This window comes from Schistocerca serialis, chromosome 5, assembly GCF_023864345.2.
Source record: "Schistocerca serialis cubense isolate TAMUIC-IGC-003099 chromosome 5, iqSchSeri2.2, whole genome shotgun sequence".
Taxonomy (NCBI): Eukaryota; Metazoa; Arthropoda; class Insecta; order Orthoptera; family Acrididae; genus Schistocerca; species Schistocerca serialis.
The window spans coordinates 144,289,227-144,304,743 of record NC_064642.1 but is presented as its reverse complement, the minus strand read 5'-3'; the positions used below and the strand labels follow the sequence as shown (position 1 = coordinate 144,304,743).

Genomic DNA, 15,517 nt, shown 5'->3' with positions numbered 1-15,517 from the left:
CTTATCTCACTAGGGGTAAGATAGATATTGCTTACAGTAAAATTAAAGAGACCTTTGGAGAAAAGAGAACCACTTGCATGAATATCAAGAGCTCAGATGGAAACCCAGTTCTAAGCAAAGAAGGGAAAGCAGAAAGGTGGAAGGAGTATATAGAGGGTCTATACAAGGGCGATGTACTTGAGGACAATATTATGGCAATAGAAGAGGGTGTAGATGAAGATGAAATGGGAGATACGATACTGCGTGAAGAGTTTGACAGAGCACTGAAAGACCTGAGTCGAAACAAGGCCCCGGGAGTAGACAACATTCCATTAGAACTACTGATGGCCTTGGGAGAGTCAGTCCTGACAAAACTCTACCATCTGGTGAGCAAGATGTATGAGACAGGTGAAATACCCTCAGACTTCAAGAAGAATATAATAATTCCAATCCCAAAGAAAGAAAGTGTTGACAGATGTGAAAATTACCGAACTATCAGTTTAATAAGTCACAGCTGCAAAACAGTAACGCGAATTCTTTACAGACGAATGGAAAAACTGGTAGAAGCCAACGTCGGGGAAGATCAGTTTAGATTCCATAGAAATACTGGAACACGTGAGGCAATACTTACCTTACGACTTATCTAAGAAGAAAGATTAAGGAAAGGCAAACCTACATTTCTAGCATTTGTAGACTTAGAGAAAGCTTTTTGACAATGTTGACTGGAATACTCTCTTTCAAATTCTAAAGGTGGCAGGGGTAAAATACAGGGAGAGAAAGGCTATTTACAATTTGTACAGAAACCAGATGGCAGTTATAAGACTCGAGGGGCATGAAAGCGAAGCAGTGGTTGGGAAGGGAGTGAGACAGGGTTGTAGCCTCTCCCCAATGTTATTCAATCTGTATATTGAGCAAGCAGTAAAGGAAACAAAAGAAAAATTCGGAGTAGGTATTAAAAGCCATGGAGAAGAAATAAGAACTTTGAGGTTCGCCGATGACATTGTAATTCTATCAGAGACAGCAAAGGACTTGGAAGAGCAGTTGAACGGAATGGACGGTGTCTTGAAAGGAGGATATAAGATGAACATCAACAAAAGCAAAACGAGGATAATGGAATGTAGTAGAATTAAGTCGGGTGATGCTGAGGGAATTAGATTAGGAAATGAGAAACTTAAAGTAGTAAAGGAGTTTTGCTATTTGGGGAGCAAAATAACTGATGAAGGCCGAAGAAGAGAAGATATAAAATGTAGACTGGCAATGGCAAGGAAAGCGTTTCTGAAGAAGAGAAATTTGTTAACATCGAGTATAGATTTAAGTGTCAGGAAGTCGTTTCTGAAAGTATTTGTATGGAGTGTGGCCACGTATGGAAGTGAAACATGGATGATAAATAGTTTGGACAAGAAGAGAATAGAAGCTTTCGAGATGCTGTGCTACAGAAGAATGCTGAAGATTAGATGGGTAGATCTCATAACTAATGATGAAGTATTGAATAGAATTGGGGAGAAGAGGAGTATGTGGCACAACTTGACAAAAAGAAGGGACCGGTTAGAAGGACATGTTCTGAGGCATCAAGGGATCACAAATTTAGCATTGGAGGGCAGCTTGGAGGGTAAAAATCGTAGAGGGAGACTAAGAGATGAATGCACTAAGCAGATTCAGAAGGATGTAGGTTGCAGTAAGTACTGGGAGATGAAGAAGCTTGCACAGGATAGAGTAGCGTGGAGAGCTGCATCAAACCAGTCTCAGGACTGAAGACCACAACAACAACATCAGTTAACTACTTGAATGAAATTATTTACTTACCTGCAAATACCTAGGCATGTTGATTTAAACATATAATATACACTGCTTCACTCTTTCAGGTCTCCTGTAAATGTCAGTTTAAGTGCAGGCACCTTTCATATGACCATTAACTTAAGCTGTTTAAGGAATTCTACTCACTAAACAACACAGTGAAGCAAAATAACTATGCAATGTCTCACATACATGTTTGTAAAGTGAAGAGGTGAAGATCAAAAGCATATAATGATAGTAACAAAACTGCTCAGTTGTCTACTGAGGAAGGTGCAGGACAACTGGTCATCTCCAAGAAGAATAACGTAACTGTGTGTTACACATTGCCTGATGGTGAGGGAGATGTAGTAAGCGTGTGTAAAGGATCACTTATTGAGGTTCTTGCTTTGACCGAAAGAATAGTTCACACATTAACACAGTTGATACAGAGTGGTGAGATTGTATATGAAGAAAAGTGAGGAAATAAGACAAAACACCAGAAATATACAGAAGATGAAAAGCTGGTTGTTGGTCATATTAACACCACACCAAGACAAGAAAGCCACTATTCAAGGGAAAAATCGGGTGACACACAATACTTAAGTTAACCTGACTGTTTATCATTTATTTAAGGAATTTCAAAGGCAACATGAAGACACTTAACATTACATAATGCTTCTATGCATAAGTCTTTAAAGACAAACTCCCCAAGCTAAAATTTCATCATTTGCCAAGTGACACTTGTTCTACATGTGACCTTCTTAAAGCCAAATTGAGGTGTGATCCCAATAATAAAGACAACAAACTGCAGCTAGAACGCCATCACCGAAAAGCAAAGAAAGCTATGGATTCCATGAAAGCTGACACAATCGAGAGTCAAGGGCCTAACTTTGAAGTATGTACAGCTGCAATGAATTTGCAAAAAGTGATCTCTCTTCCTTCATTAAGGCACAGTGAAATGCACTATTTATGACAGCTCTCAAATTACAACTTTTGCATTCAAGTTGGTGATAATCAAACTGGTCACATGTTTCTCAGACATGATGCCCTATGTGGCAGCGGTGGGAATGAAACTGCTTGCTATGTGCACAAAGCTTTTACTTCAACACTTAGCTGTAAAAATAAACTATTAATGTGGAGAGCTGTGGGCAGAACAAAAACAAGATGTTGATTTTTCTGTGGGTTTACCTTACAGCAAAGGGTTATTTTAAGGAGGAGGAAGAGGAGGAGGAGAAGGAGGTTAGTGTTTAACGTCCCGTCGACAACGAGGTCATTAGAGACGGAGAGCATGCTCGGGTTAGGGAAGGATGGGGAAGGAAATTGGCCGTGCCCTTTCAAAGGAACCATCCCGGCATTTGCCTGAAACGATTTAGGGAAATCACGGAAAACCTAAATCAGGATGGCTCGAGACGGGATTGAACCGTCGTCCTCCCAAATGTGAGTCCAGTGTGCTAACCACTGCGCCACCTCCCGGGATTGGCGTTACTCCTTACCCTCTCCCTTAAAACCCAAATCCTTTCGTCTTTCCCTCTCCTTCCCTCTTTCCTGATGAAGCAACCTTGGGTTGCGAAAGCTTGAAATTTGTGTGTGTGTTTGTGTGTTTTTTATTGTTTATATTGTCTCTATCAACATACCAACGCTTTCGTTTGGTAAGTTACAGTTTCTTTGTTTTTAGATATATTTTTCCCACGTGGAATGTTTCCCTCTATTATATGAACACATGCAAGTTTTACTAAACACACAAAAGGTGAGAACTTTTATTCCAAACTTGTTCAAATACAACAAAAGTTTGCCAGTTAGAATTTAATGTTATTTCCTCAGTTGTTTCATAAAACCGCCAATTTTTAAGCAGAGTATGACTGTTGTAGTTGTTTGCACATAGTTTCTCACATATCCCTGCACTAGCACCAAGAGTGAAACTGCACTAGCGCCAAGAGTCAAATGTCACGTGATTGTTCGAGCAAGGTCAATACCGTATTGAGCGCTTCAGCTTACTGGGAAATCTCAAGCTGACTTTGAATGCAAGCATTGTTTGTGAAGCCCCACCCTTCTGGATTGTTCGAAATAAATTTGTATCAAACCTCAATAGCCAAAGCTTCATCTTTAAATGAAAGGTGACCCCTATATTAATCTCTTAAACAATGTAAAAATGTTGACCTCAGCAGCAACAGAGTAATCTGCGAATATAAACTCGACCTCATATTTTTTGAATGACAAATCTGGATACAAACGTAAGCAAAGAAGGAAAAGCTGAAAGGTGGAAGGAGTACCATATATTCTGGAATAATCCACGCATGTTTTTCCTGAATTTAAGGGCAAAAAACTGGGGTGTGCAGATTATTCGAAACAAGGTTGGTACTGATCTGCCTCCAACAATAGATCCCATTACACTATTGCATTGCTGTGGCCAAAGTCTGTGACACGTTAGTAGCACATTAGAAGTGAAGTATTAACAATGTCTTTTAAGCTTGTTAATTATGGCTACAAGTTCTCGTTATTTCTCATACACTGCTAAAGAAAAACTGAAAATTATTGAATGGAAAAATCAAATGGCTGGATTTGTCCCAGATTTGTGAGTGGGTGAAAAGGCGTGGGACTCCATTCCACAACCATTGGTGGAAAATCCTTCAAAAAATGTAGTGTCACAAATCCACTGGATGGAACAGAGGACAACACACTGTGGGAAGATGGTGATGACAATTATTCTCCTGCTAGTGATGACAATGAACGTGATGAGGAATAGGGAGGTAAGGGAGCATATGTACTGATTAAAATATTTTATTGCACATATTACATTCTTAAACATGGTAATTTGCATTTCTTTTTCTTGCTATTGCAGGTACGCCTAGACACCCCCCCCCCCCCCCCCCCCTGCTGGCGGGGTTAATGTAACCCGGCTGCCTAATGGGCCAGATGGCAGGCCCGCTGGCCAGCCAGCTGTATGCTGCTGAATCGGTTGCATTTTAATGATTCATCAACCTGTACAACAGCATGTGAAGAGTATGACATGGTTCTTCAAATCAATTGACATTATATGTCATTTTGAACCCATCATTACATTAAAACAAATCATAGCAAAAAAAAAATTATTTTCGCTCCCTCAAAATTAGGATGCGCAGATTATTCGAGGGCACAAATCATTCGAGTATATACATTATATAGAGGATCTACATAAGGGAGGTGAACTTGAAAGCAGTATTATAGAAGTGGACGTACATGAAGATGAAATGGGAAATATGATAACGCAAGAAGAATTTGATGAAGCTCTGAAAGATCTGATCTCAGTCAAAACAAGGCCCCGGGAGTAGACAATATTCCATCAGAACTAGTGATAGCCTTGGGAGAGCCAGCCATGATAAAACTTTTCCATTTGACATGCAAGATGTAAAAGACTGGTGAAATACCTTCAAACTTCAAGAATTCCAAAGGAAGCAGTTGCTGGTATGTATGAAAATTACTGAACAATCAGTTTAATAAGTCATGGTTTCAAAATACTAACATGAATTCTTTACAGCAGAATGGAAAAACTGGCAGAAACACACCTCGGGGAAGATCAGTTTGGATTTCAGAGAAATGTAGGGACAGTGAAGCAATACTGACCCTACGACTTATCTTAGAAGATAGGTTAAGGACAGCCAAACCTACATTTATAGCATTTGTGGACTTGGACAAAGCTTCTGACAGTGTTGACTGGAATACTCTCTTTGACATTCTGAAGGTAGCAGGGGTAAAATACAGGAAGCGGATTGCTATTTAAAACTTGTACAGAAACAAGATGGGCATGAATGGGAAGCAGTAGTTGGGAAGGGAGTGAGACAGGATTGTAAACCATCCCAGATGTTATTCAATATGTACATTGAACAAACAGTAAAGGAAACCAAAGAAAAATTTGGAGCAGGAATTACAGTTAAGGGAAAAGAAATAAAAACTTGGTTTGCCAATGACATTGTAATTCCGGCAGAGACAGCAAGGGACTTTAAAGAGCAGTTGAATGGAATGGACAATATCTTGAGAGGATGAACATCAACAAAAGCAAAACAAGGAAAATAGAATGTAATTGAATTAAATCATCAAGTGATGATACAAGAATTAGATTAGGAAATGAGACACTTAAAGTAGTTTGCTATTTGGGCAGCAAAATAACTGATGAAGGCCAAATTAGTGAGGATATAAAATATTTTCTGGCAATGACAAGAAAAGCACTTCTGAAGAAGAGAAATTTGTAAACATCAAATGCAGATTTAAGTGTTACGAAGTCTTTTCTGAAGGTACCTGTCTGGAGAGTAGCCATGTATGGAAGTGAAACACGCATGATAAACAGATTAGATAAAAAGAGAAAAGTAGCTTCTGAAATTTAGTGCTATGGAAGAATGCTGAAGCTTAAATGGGTCAATCATGTAGCTAATAAGGAGGTATTGATTTGAGTTGGGAATACAAAGAATTTGCAGGGCAACTTGACCACAAGAAGTGATCGGTTGATAGGACACATTCTGAGACATCAAGGGATCACCAACTTGGGAGAAAGTGTGGGTGATAAAAACCGCAGCGGGAGACCAAGAGGTGAATACAGTAAGCATATTCAGAAGATGTAAGTTGCAGTAGTTATTTGGAGATGAAAAAGCTCGCACAAGATAGAGTAGCAGGGAGAGCTGCATCAAACCAGTCTTCAGAAGGAAGACCCCAACAACAACAAGTGCCATCATGATTTATTTTACTAATAGGCAAATTTGACAATATTTCACACAAATAAGAAAACCTCATTTTATCTCTGAAGATTAATATTACTTTCTTATTTATTATGTAGTCATCTGTGGCTCACCTCTTGATATTCTCTGGAGATATTCCTCTCAAGTACTTGAAACATCATTTCTGTAAGAATTTTGTTGTTATAGAAAGATGTCACAAGCTGAGATGCTACGTATGGCAGATCCTGTACCTTCTTCAAGACTGCTATATTTTCTAGCTGCAAAAATGGTCAAATTAATGGTCAAGCATTGACTAACAAAAGAAACCACCTCTAAACATATTTCATCATTAGGTGCGCTTGTCCTTACCAGTCCTGCATCTTTCTTCATTATTACTAAAATTGCAGTAACAAATTTGTTGAACGTTTTAACAAACAAATCATTCGAAATGCCAAACATTTTTGACAGTAACATCAGTGTATTAATCATTGCTGTTCTCGTTTCAGCAAAATTCTGTAAGATAAAAAATATGGTCAGAGAGGACCGTCAAGCTAATACAATTATTAGCATACAATATTTCAAAATCTCCACAGGAACTATTACTCTGTAAAACTAAATGTGTGTGTGTGTGTGTGTGTGTGTGTGTGTGTGTTTTAACATTAAGGAATGTCTGAGTCACACACATTACAGGGTTGTAAACTCCACACAACAAACTTGCACCCTAGCACTGTGGCAATGTGGTAATGTGCTCGTCTAAGGTGAGATGAGAATTTCTATTAACTACTGGAATTACATCATTATTCTTTTTTGTACAAAGCTTAGCAAAAATGGAAACTTATCTTTGCTACACAAAAGTATTACCTCAATATGTAATTTCAGGCCTTCTTTGGTAAATGCCAGATCTGTCAGGGACGCAACACAGTCCCCCAGTAAATTAGCTACAGTATTGAAAAGCATCGATAAGTTCTTTCCACTCAGGATCTTCTTATAATAGTCGGAAATATGATGCATCACTCCACAAGCAGAGTAGACAAACATTACTCTACAACCTGCAAGGTTACAAATCAACCAACATTTAAAATAAGAATTAAGTTGTGCCATAGTAGCATAGCGTAAATTTTATGAATACTAGCAATTTGTGATGCTTACACTACTAGTGCAAGTCTAATAGTCTACCAGTGTTTTAAACAATAGTCAAAAATGCAATATTAATGTGCCCAATACTTTCAATAACACCACTAATCCTTTAACAGCAAAGGTGAGGATTGACAATGGAGGAGAGCAGAAACTTGTGTAACTACTACTACAGCAAAAAAAAAAAATTCCCATATCAAGTTTGAAGGTACAAGGATAGATTGAAGATTCAAGTAAACCTGAAGACTTTACCACAATAGTAATGGAAAGCATGGGTAGCTTTTCCCCACTCAGAATCTTCTTTAATAGCCAGAAAAATGACCTCTTCACTGTACTTACATGCCACCCAACATTCATCTGCAAATAAGTGGCTGCATGTCCACAGAAGATGAATGGACAAATCAGATGCAAAGTTAAATAAGTTACATCTATCAATACCACTTTGTATAAATGGAGGGGAAGGGGATAGATAATGATTGGTTGGCTGATTTAGTGGGGCATTGTGGGCTGGGGGTGTGGGTGGGAGGGGAGGGGGGAGGGACCAAACAGCAAGGCATCGCTCCCATCGGATTGGTGAGGGATAGGGAAGGAAGTCAGCCGTGCCCATTCAAAGGAACCATCCTGGTATTTGCCTGAAGCGATTTAGAGAACCACGGAAAACCTAAATGAGGATGGCTGGATGCAGATCGATAGAGGCCAACGACAGACTCACAAACAACAGACCGCCAAAGCCCTAATGGCCGCCAGTATTTAGCTCAGAGTCAGGCAGCACATAGCGACCAGAATAGTGCACATAACGGACTTGTATGTCACCAGTAGTGGGGTTAATGTAGACTATTACGGAGAGATTGTACCCCAATAACTAGCTTAAGTTAAAAAGCTTTCTTATTCTTATGAATAAAGAACCCAGTTAATACATGCATGCAGTTTGTGTTAGAGAAAGATGATAACGGCCACCAAACAACATCCTCTCCTTGTTTTTGGTGGTACAGCTCTATACGGACAACAAGACGACGACAAAAATTGGCAAAAAGTATAATTCAGTGCAGATTTTGCTTGGTTCTCTTGTGTTTTAGCTTGCAGGGGTGCTTATTTCTCATTGCTAATTTCTTGTTGTATTCTTGCATGTATTCCAGGAGGGGAGCTGCAGCACTAATCAAATTTCTCTTTTCAGCAGCTTTGCCTGCTTTTTTCTATAACGTATTTGTGTAAACCATGGCTACCCCACCCCCTCCACCCCCTGCAGCTGCGCCTCAGCTGTAGGTGGCCAATGTGATGGCTCTAATACAAATTTTTCAGTTTCAGAAGCAACAAACTGTTGCCCTACTAGTGACGGTACAACAATCTCTGGCTGCACAAGCCACGTCGGCCGCACAACAACCGACTGACTGACTAGCCTAACAAGTGCCACTGACCAGCATGCCAACATTCCGGCAATTTCACAACACATAAGAGGAATGGCTCAAATACTTGACACAGTTCCAAGCACATTGTGAAGTTCATTGAGTTCAAGGTACTGTGAAGCTACAATACTTTCTATCGACTGCAGAGTCCCCAGTGTTCAGGTTAATACAAAAACTATTCTCAATTGTGTCTCCCAATTAATTCAGTTATGACAAAGTAATTGCTGCATTAACTCAATATTATGGCCAGCCAGTCCAAGTAGCTCCAACCAGATATCAGTTCTTTTGCTTGCAGAAAAAGCCGGAACAGATGTACTGTCAGAGGTACACAGAATTAATGGGCATGGTCACAGAGTGCAAATTTATGTGTAGTTGTGGCAACTTTTACAATGACTTAATGATTTGGAATGCAATAACATTCAATGTCCCAGATAGTAGAATACAGGAACAGATCCTAAAGTACTCTGATCCATCACTATCTCAAGTATTACAAATCTTAGAGTAGTATGATTCGAATGAAAGAGCGGCCGATAAGTTTGACCAGGCCCCGATTTGTCAGCTTGAGTCACCCCTTGCTCGCGACCGCCCCAATTAGCCACAACAACGAGCACATACACAGCCATGTGGACAGCCACATAGACAGATAAACAGGCCTGTGAACTTAGTGAAGTCTTGTGCCCAACGTTTCGCTCACCATAAAAGACAAGACTGCCCACTACGTAACGCAAAATGTTACGCATGTGAAAAAAAAGGCCATGTCCAAGCAGTTTGTTTGCATTGACACAAAAACGCCAATTTTGTCCGCTCTCAGAAAAACAGGCCTTTGCACCTGCAGTGAATGTTGTGTTTTCCAAACCAACAACAGGTTCTGACAGAAGTAAGACTAAGGTTGTGCCTCTTTCTCGCCCTAGTGCTGTGCAACAATGTTCTAACAAACTATTCGTCTCATTATGCATTGCTGGCCATCGTGTGTACTTTCAGTTAGACACAGGTGCCTCAGTAACATTGCTAAATCAGGCCACGTGTGAACACTTAGGCTCACCATGCCTTTCTAAATCCAGCGAGCACCTTACTGCTTACAACAGACAGGAAATTCCAGTGCTTGGAGAGCGTAGTTTGCCTGCCACTTGCATATCTTTCACCAGGAAGTGAATTTTACTGTGTTGTAATCAAGAGACAGTGAGAACATAGTCGGTTTTGATGCCTTTCATTTGTTTGGACTTAGCATCCATGATAATGTACTTTCCATATCCACTTGTGATCCAAAAGACAGTGTCACTAGCTGGCTTACAGAATTTCCTGAACTATTTTCAGAAGGAATGGAAAAAGCTAATAACTTTGTACCACATGTTACATTGAAATACAATGCACAGCCTAAGTTTTTTTGGGCCTGCCCTGTTCCAATTGCATTAAGAGACAAAGTAGCCAGTGAACTGAAAGAATTACAAAATAATGGTGTACCTGCTCCCATTCACACTAGTCAGTGGGCAAGTCCTGTAGTTTTGCTGCCTGAGCCTTCTGGTCACAATCACATTTATGTTGACTTTAAGTCTACAGTCAACCCACAGGCAGCAGTTGACACTTATTCCTTACCTCACCCCGGGGAACTCATGGACAGGCTTGGTGCACGACATTAGTTTTCTAAGACAGATTTGTGTGATGCCTACTTGTAAATTCCATTGGATGAAGAATCACAGAAAGTGTTTGTTGTAAATACACACTTAGGACTGTTCAAGTATTTGCATTTGCCCTTTGGCAGTGCTTCCGCACCCACCATTTTTCAATGTTACTTGGAACAGCTGACCACAAAAGTGCTGTTTTGTTCAAACTACCCTGACAATATTCTTGTCTCAGGTCATACACCAGAGGAACACATTGCCAATTTGCATACTCTTTTTCAAGTGTTGTCAGAAGCAGGACTCATGTGTCATCTCGAAAAGTGTGACTTATTTCAAACTGAACTACAGTACTTAGGTCATGTGATAAGCAGTCAGAGTGTGCACCCCCTCCAACCTCATTTGCTTGCAACTGAGGCCTGCCTGTTCATCACAATGTATCTGAACTGCAGTCAGTACTAGACAAGATGACGTGCTACATTCGGTTCATACCAAACCCCACCCAGATCGCAGCTCCATTGCATCGCAAGAATGTACCTTTTGTGTGGACTAAAGACTGTCAAGATGCATTTCAGAAACTCAAAAATGCCTTGCTTAGTGACAGATGTTTAGTGCATTTTGACCCCACGAAGCCAGTACTTTTGCAAGTCAAGCTTCTTCCTACGGAATCGGCACAGCGCTTTCGCACAAAATTGGTGCACCAGACAGACCTATTGCTTTTGCCTCAAAGTTGCTCACTCAAACTCAATGCAATTATTCTCAAATAGAAAAAGAGGTACTGTGTATGGTGTGACCAAATTCCATCAGTATCTGTACAGACGCAAGTTCTATTTAGTGACAGATCAAAAGCCTTTGCAGTTCTCTTTCATCTGTCACAGGCAGTTCCTAAACACACTGCTCAAAAATTGCAATGCTGGAATTAGTTGCTTTCACAGTGTCAGTATGATGATATGTACACACCTACGGCAAAGCATGACAATGCAGACGCTCTATCTCGCCTTTCGATTGGCTCAGACTCTGATTTTGATGCATCTGCTGCATCTTGTAACCAAATAAATGCGCAGGGCTCTGATTTGTTGGAATCTTTTCCCTTGCACCATAGAAAAATTGCACAGGTCACGGAAGTAGACCCATATCTCAAGATTTTGTTGCATTACATTCACACGTCTTGGCCTCGTTCACTGAACAGTCTCCAGAACTCAGTTGTGCGTCGATATTTTGCACATCAGCATAACCTTTCACTACAACACGATATAATTCTAGTTCAAAATAACAAAGGGCAATTGCATGTGCTTATTCCCAAAGTGTGGCAAAAGGATGTGTTGCAATTGCTACACTAAGGAGATTGGGTAATTGTTTGCACAAAACAAGTAGTGTGACAGCACTGTACTTGGCAGAGCCTGGATGCTCACATTGAACAGATGACGACATACTCCACTCCACCACAAACATTCTCAGCTTGGCCTAAGACTTACTCGCCATGACAATGAGTGCGCATTGACTTTGCAGATGCATTCTGGAACACTCGTTGGCTCATAGTGGTAGATTCTTTTAGCAAGTTTTCATTTGCGGTGCCTATGAACTCTATCACATCAGGAAGCACCAATCAAGCATTGTCCTCCCTATTTTGCATCCAAGGTTTGCGAGCCAAGCTTCTCACCCCCCACACACAGGAACAGGTGCTGAAACTCTTTCTCACTTCCTATCGCTTCCACCCACGAGTCAGACCATCACCAGCGGATCTTCAGCACGTCTGATGCCGTCGGACACTGCTACACTTGCTACATCCAGCACAGCATCCGGCACCGCCAATGGTCCACAAGTATTACTTTGCACCATGCGATCTTGTTCTTCAGGGTTTATGGCAACCGTTGGCAGTGGGAAAGAGATGTGATCCAGGAACGCATTGGCTCTTCCATGTATTTGACTGCAAGTCCCAATGTTCTGCAGCGCCACCACCAGAACCAACTCCGCACGTGTCATTTGCCCTGTGATTCTGCTGGTTTTCTTCCCCCGATTCATTGTCTGACAGGACCACGCAGCCGTCACAGCTGCCCGATGGTGCCACCAGGGCACCCCAGGAGGAGCAGATGGACAATACCCCCCCATCCCACCAGTCACAGCCCAGTGGGAATAGCAGTTGCAGTTAGCTCAGGAACTGATGGAGTCATTTAGGTGAGAAAAATTTCCTAGTCATCTATACTGTCCTTCCTGGTTGCAAGTAACTTTCATCCCTTCCTTAGCCTGCAGAGGGCGATGATAACATCAAGTGCATAGTACCTGGATAGTTGTGGAACAAAACACAAAAGTAGTTCAAAGTGAGTGCAATAGGAATGGAAATAAAAGAATTCTAATAAATGATTCTGTATAAATCTTTTTGTCCTTACTTTACAGTTACACCTCATACTCTAGAGAGAGATATTTCCTTGTCATCATGCTTCTTACCAGTGCGAAGCAGCAGTTTGCATAGTCTTATCACTTTGGATGTGAGTTTCACTGAGGCTTGTCCAAGGAGTATCATATTTGCTCCCACTTTTAGAACTTCATTCAACAAACTGACTAAAAGAGGCCCAACAGAGTCAATAACCACCCATTCAACAGCAGTGTCATCATTTGTCAATGGGAATTCTTTTGGGAGACTCGATACCAATATCCTGAAACAGAAGAAGCTCTATTACACTTACATACTCTGCAGCAGCAGACAAAGTACAAAAAGAAACTAAAGAAATATAACTCCTCACTAACTTAAGTTTTGCATAACAATACATATTAAATGAAAGGATGCACTCAAATCATAGATTCAATCATCAATAATTTCCATCTTCCTCTTTTCTTAAATGGCTCATACCTTATTTGAAATCATTTTCTTGACACATCCAAAAACCATTGTTTCCTTGTCAAGTTATAGCACTTCCGATTTTTTTCTAACAACTAATCATATGAAAACTGTGAAACTTTTGTCTCTTCTCAACATAATCTCTCTGCAGCCATTCACATTTTTCCCACTGCCGACACTACGACTCCAAGGCTACTGTGAACACTTCTTTAGGAGTCTGGTATGACCACTGGAAAATTGCTGATGCAGAAGGGGCATGGGTAGTGAATGTGCTACAACAGAGAGTGTCTTTCATCGCCAGACACAGTCAAAAGTTGCTAGGAACCAAGTCAGGTGAATAGGGAACATGAGAAAGCACTTCAAATGTGCTGTTCACGAAAAAAAAAAAACTGCAGCTAGCATTTGCCTGATGCACTGGTGCAATGTCTCAATGAAAGAGCATGCACACATGCAGCCTTCTCTGGTCTTTTTCATGCAATGCTAGAAGCAGCTTATTCATCAAAACATTTTGGTAGGATGTACCTGTCACAGTAGCACCCTTTGGAACACAATGAGTAAAGATTACATCATCACTGTCCCAGAATGTGGCTACCATCATATTTCCAACTTCTTCAAAGTCTTTTTGAGTGTGCATGCTTCTGTTGACTGGCACTTTGTTTCAGAATTGAAAAACAGCCTCCATGTCTCATCCACTGTCACAATCAATGAAAGAAAATCCCATTAATGCTATCATGAAACATCAACATTGCCTGGAAACACATCATGCATGCAGCTGTGAGATCAACCATCAGCATTTGTGGGACCCATTTGGAGAACACTCTTCACATTTTCAGATCTTCATGCAGGTTTATGTGCACAGACCCCACAAATATGCCAACTTCGGAGGCGATGTATTCCACACTCATTTGGCAGTCTTCCAAAATAACTTTGTCTACTCGCTCGATCATGTCATCAAACCACTGGGGCAAGACCAGTTCGTTGACAAATAATGATCTACCTGTTTGAACTGTTGCATCCACAAATGCATGTTAGACAGATACATGACACCATCATCACATGCTTCACTCAACTGGCGATGAACTTCAATCAGTTTCACATAGCATAAATGGAGAATGATTACATGACTTTCTTGTAAGAATAATGTTACCATTTAAAGTAATGAACCATCTTCACTCTTACCACTGCCGCTCGAGATGTGTGTGCTGTACAGTGCTGCCATTTCTATCATGCATTCAGAAAAAATGCACATATATTTTAAAACAAACTACATGTTTCTGTTTCCAGGCCTAAGAAGAAGAAAAAAAATATCGGATGTGTTATAACTTGAATGCAACTCTTAGGATGTTAACTGCTTTGAGCATTAACATCAAATCATCACATACTTTAGTGGTGAAAACTGGGTTTCCTTTACTCTTCATTTCCTTGTACAGTGTACCATAATGACAATGCAAGAATTTCTTTTATCTCATGCTGATGGATGAGGAGGGTGGGATTGGGGGGAGGTGGGGGCATGCCATAAAATGGAATGTCACTGACAATGTGAGATGGCTGGGAACTGAAAGGAAACAACAGAGGTTAAAAGAAATAAACTTGTGATACGTCAATGGAAAAATAACAGAATCGAATAATAGCTACAAACGTTAATTTTATAGGTTTCCAAGTATTATTTAGTATTTTCTGGTGTTGATAAAGATTTTGTTTTAAAGGTACTCACTATGAATTTATCAGTCCATCCATCCTCATGAAATAAAAGGGAGAGAAGACTGCAAGCCAGTGCAGAGATGGCCACAGCTGGGAGTTCTCCAGGTCTAGCAACAGTGCGAAGAGGCACAACAACCCTCTCCCCTCATGTCATGGGTAAAGTAGCTTGCAGAGTGCATTTAAAGCTAGTGTGTTTATGTCAGAAGGGTAAAAGACACTCAATGTATATAGACTGACAGAGGTAAAAAGTAGCTGTGTGCATTAGTTCAGGGACAAAGTTTAACAGGAGGTCTCCTGGGGCTAGAACTGCAATGAAAGGCAATCCCTCTTCACCAACCTCAAGAACCAATGGGATGTGACCAGCATTAAATTTTGTTATAAAATGCAGGC

At 40.5% G+C, this 15,517-nt stretch overlaps 1 protein-coding gene across 3 annotated transcripts in view; it reads right to left on the bottom strand.

Moving 5' to 3' along the window:
• LOC126480820 (condensin-2 complex subunit G2-like) overlaps positions 1-15,517 on the bottom strand; it is a 290,712-nt gene that overhangs the window by 56,375 nt on the left and 218,820 nt on the right. For all 3 annotated transcript variants that reach the window (XM_050104156.1, XM_050104158.1, XM_050104157.1), the window contains exons 17-20: positions 13,036-13,244; positions 7,299-7,486; positions 6,807-6,950; positions 6,572-6,715 (exon numbers count right to left, since the gene is read on the bottom strand). In XM_050104156.1, coding sequence (XP_049960113.1) covers positions 6,572-6,715; positions 6,807-6,950; positions 7,299-7,486; positions 13,036-13,244 — 685 coding nt within the window. The remainder of the gene's footprint in view (positions 1-6,571; positions 6,716-6,806; positions 6,951-7,298; positions 7,487-13,035; positions 13,245-15,517) is intronic.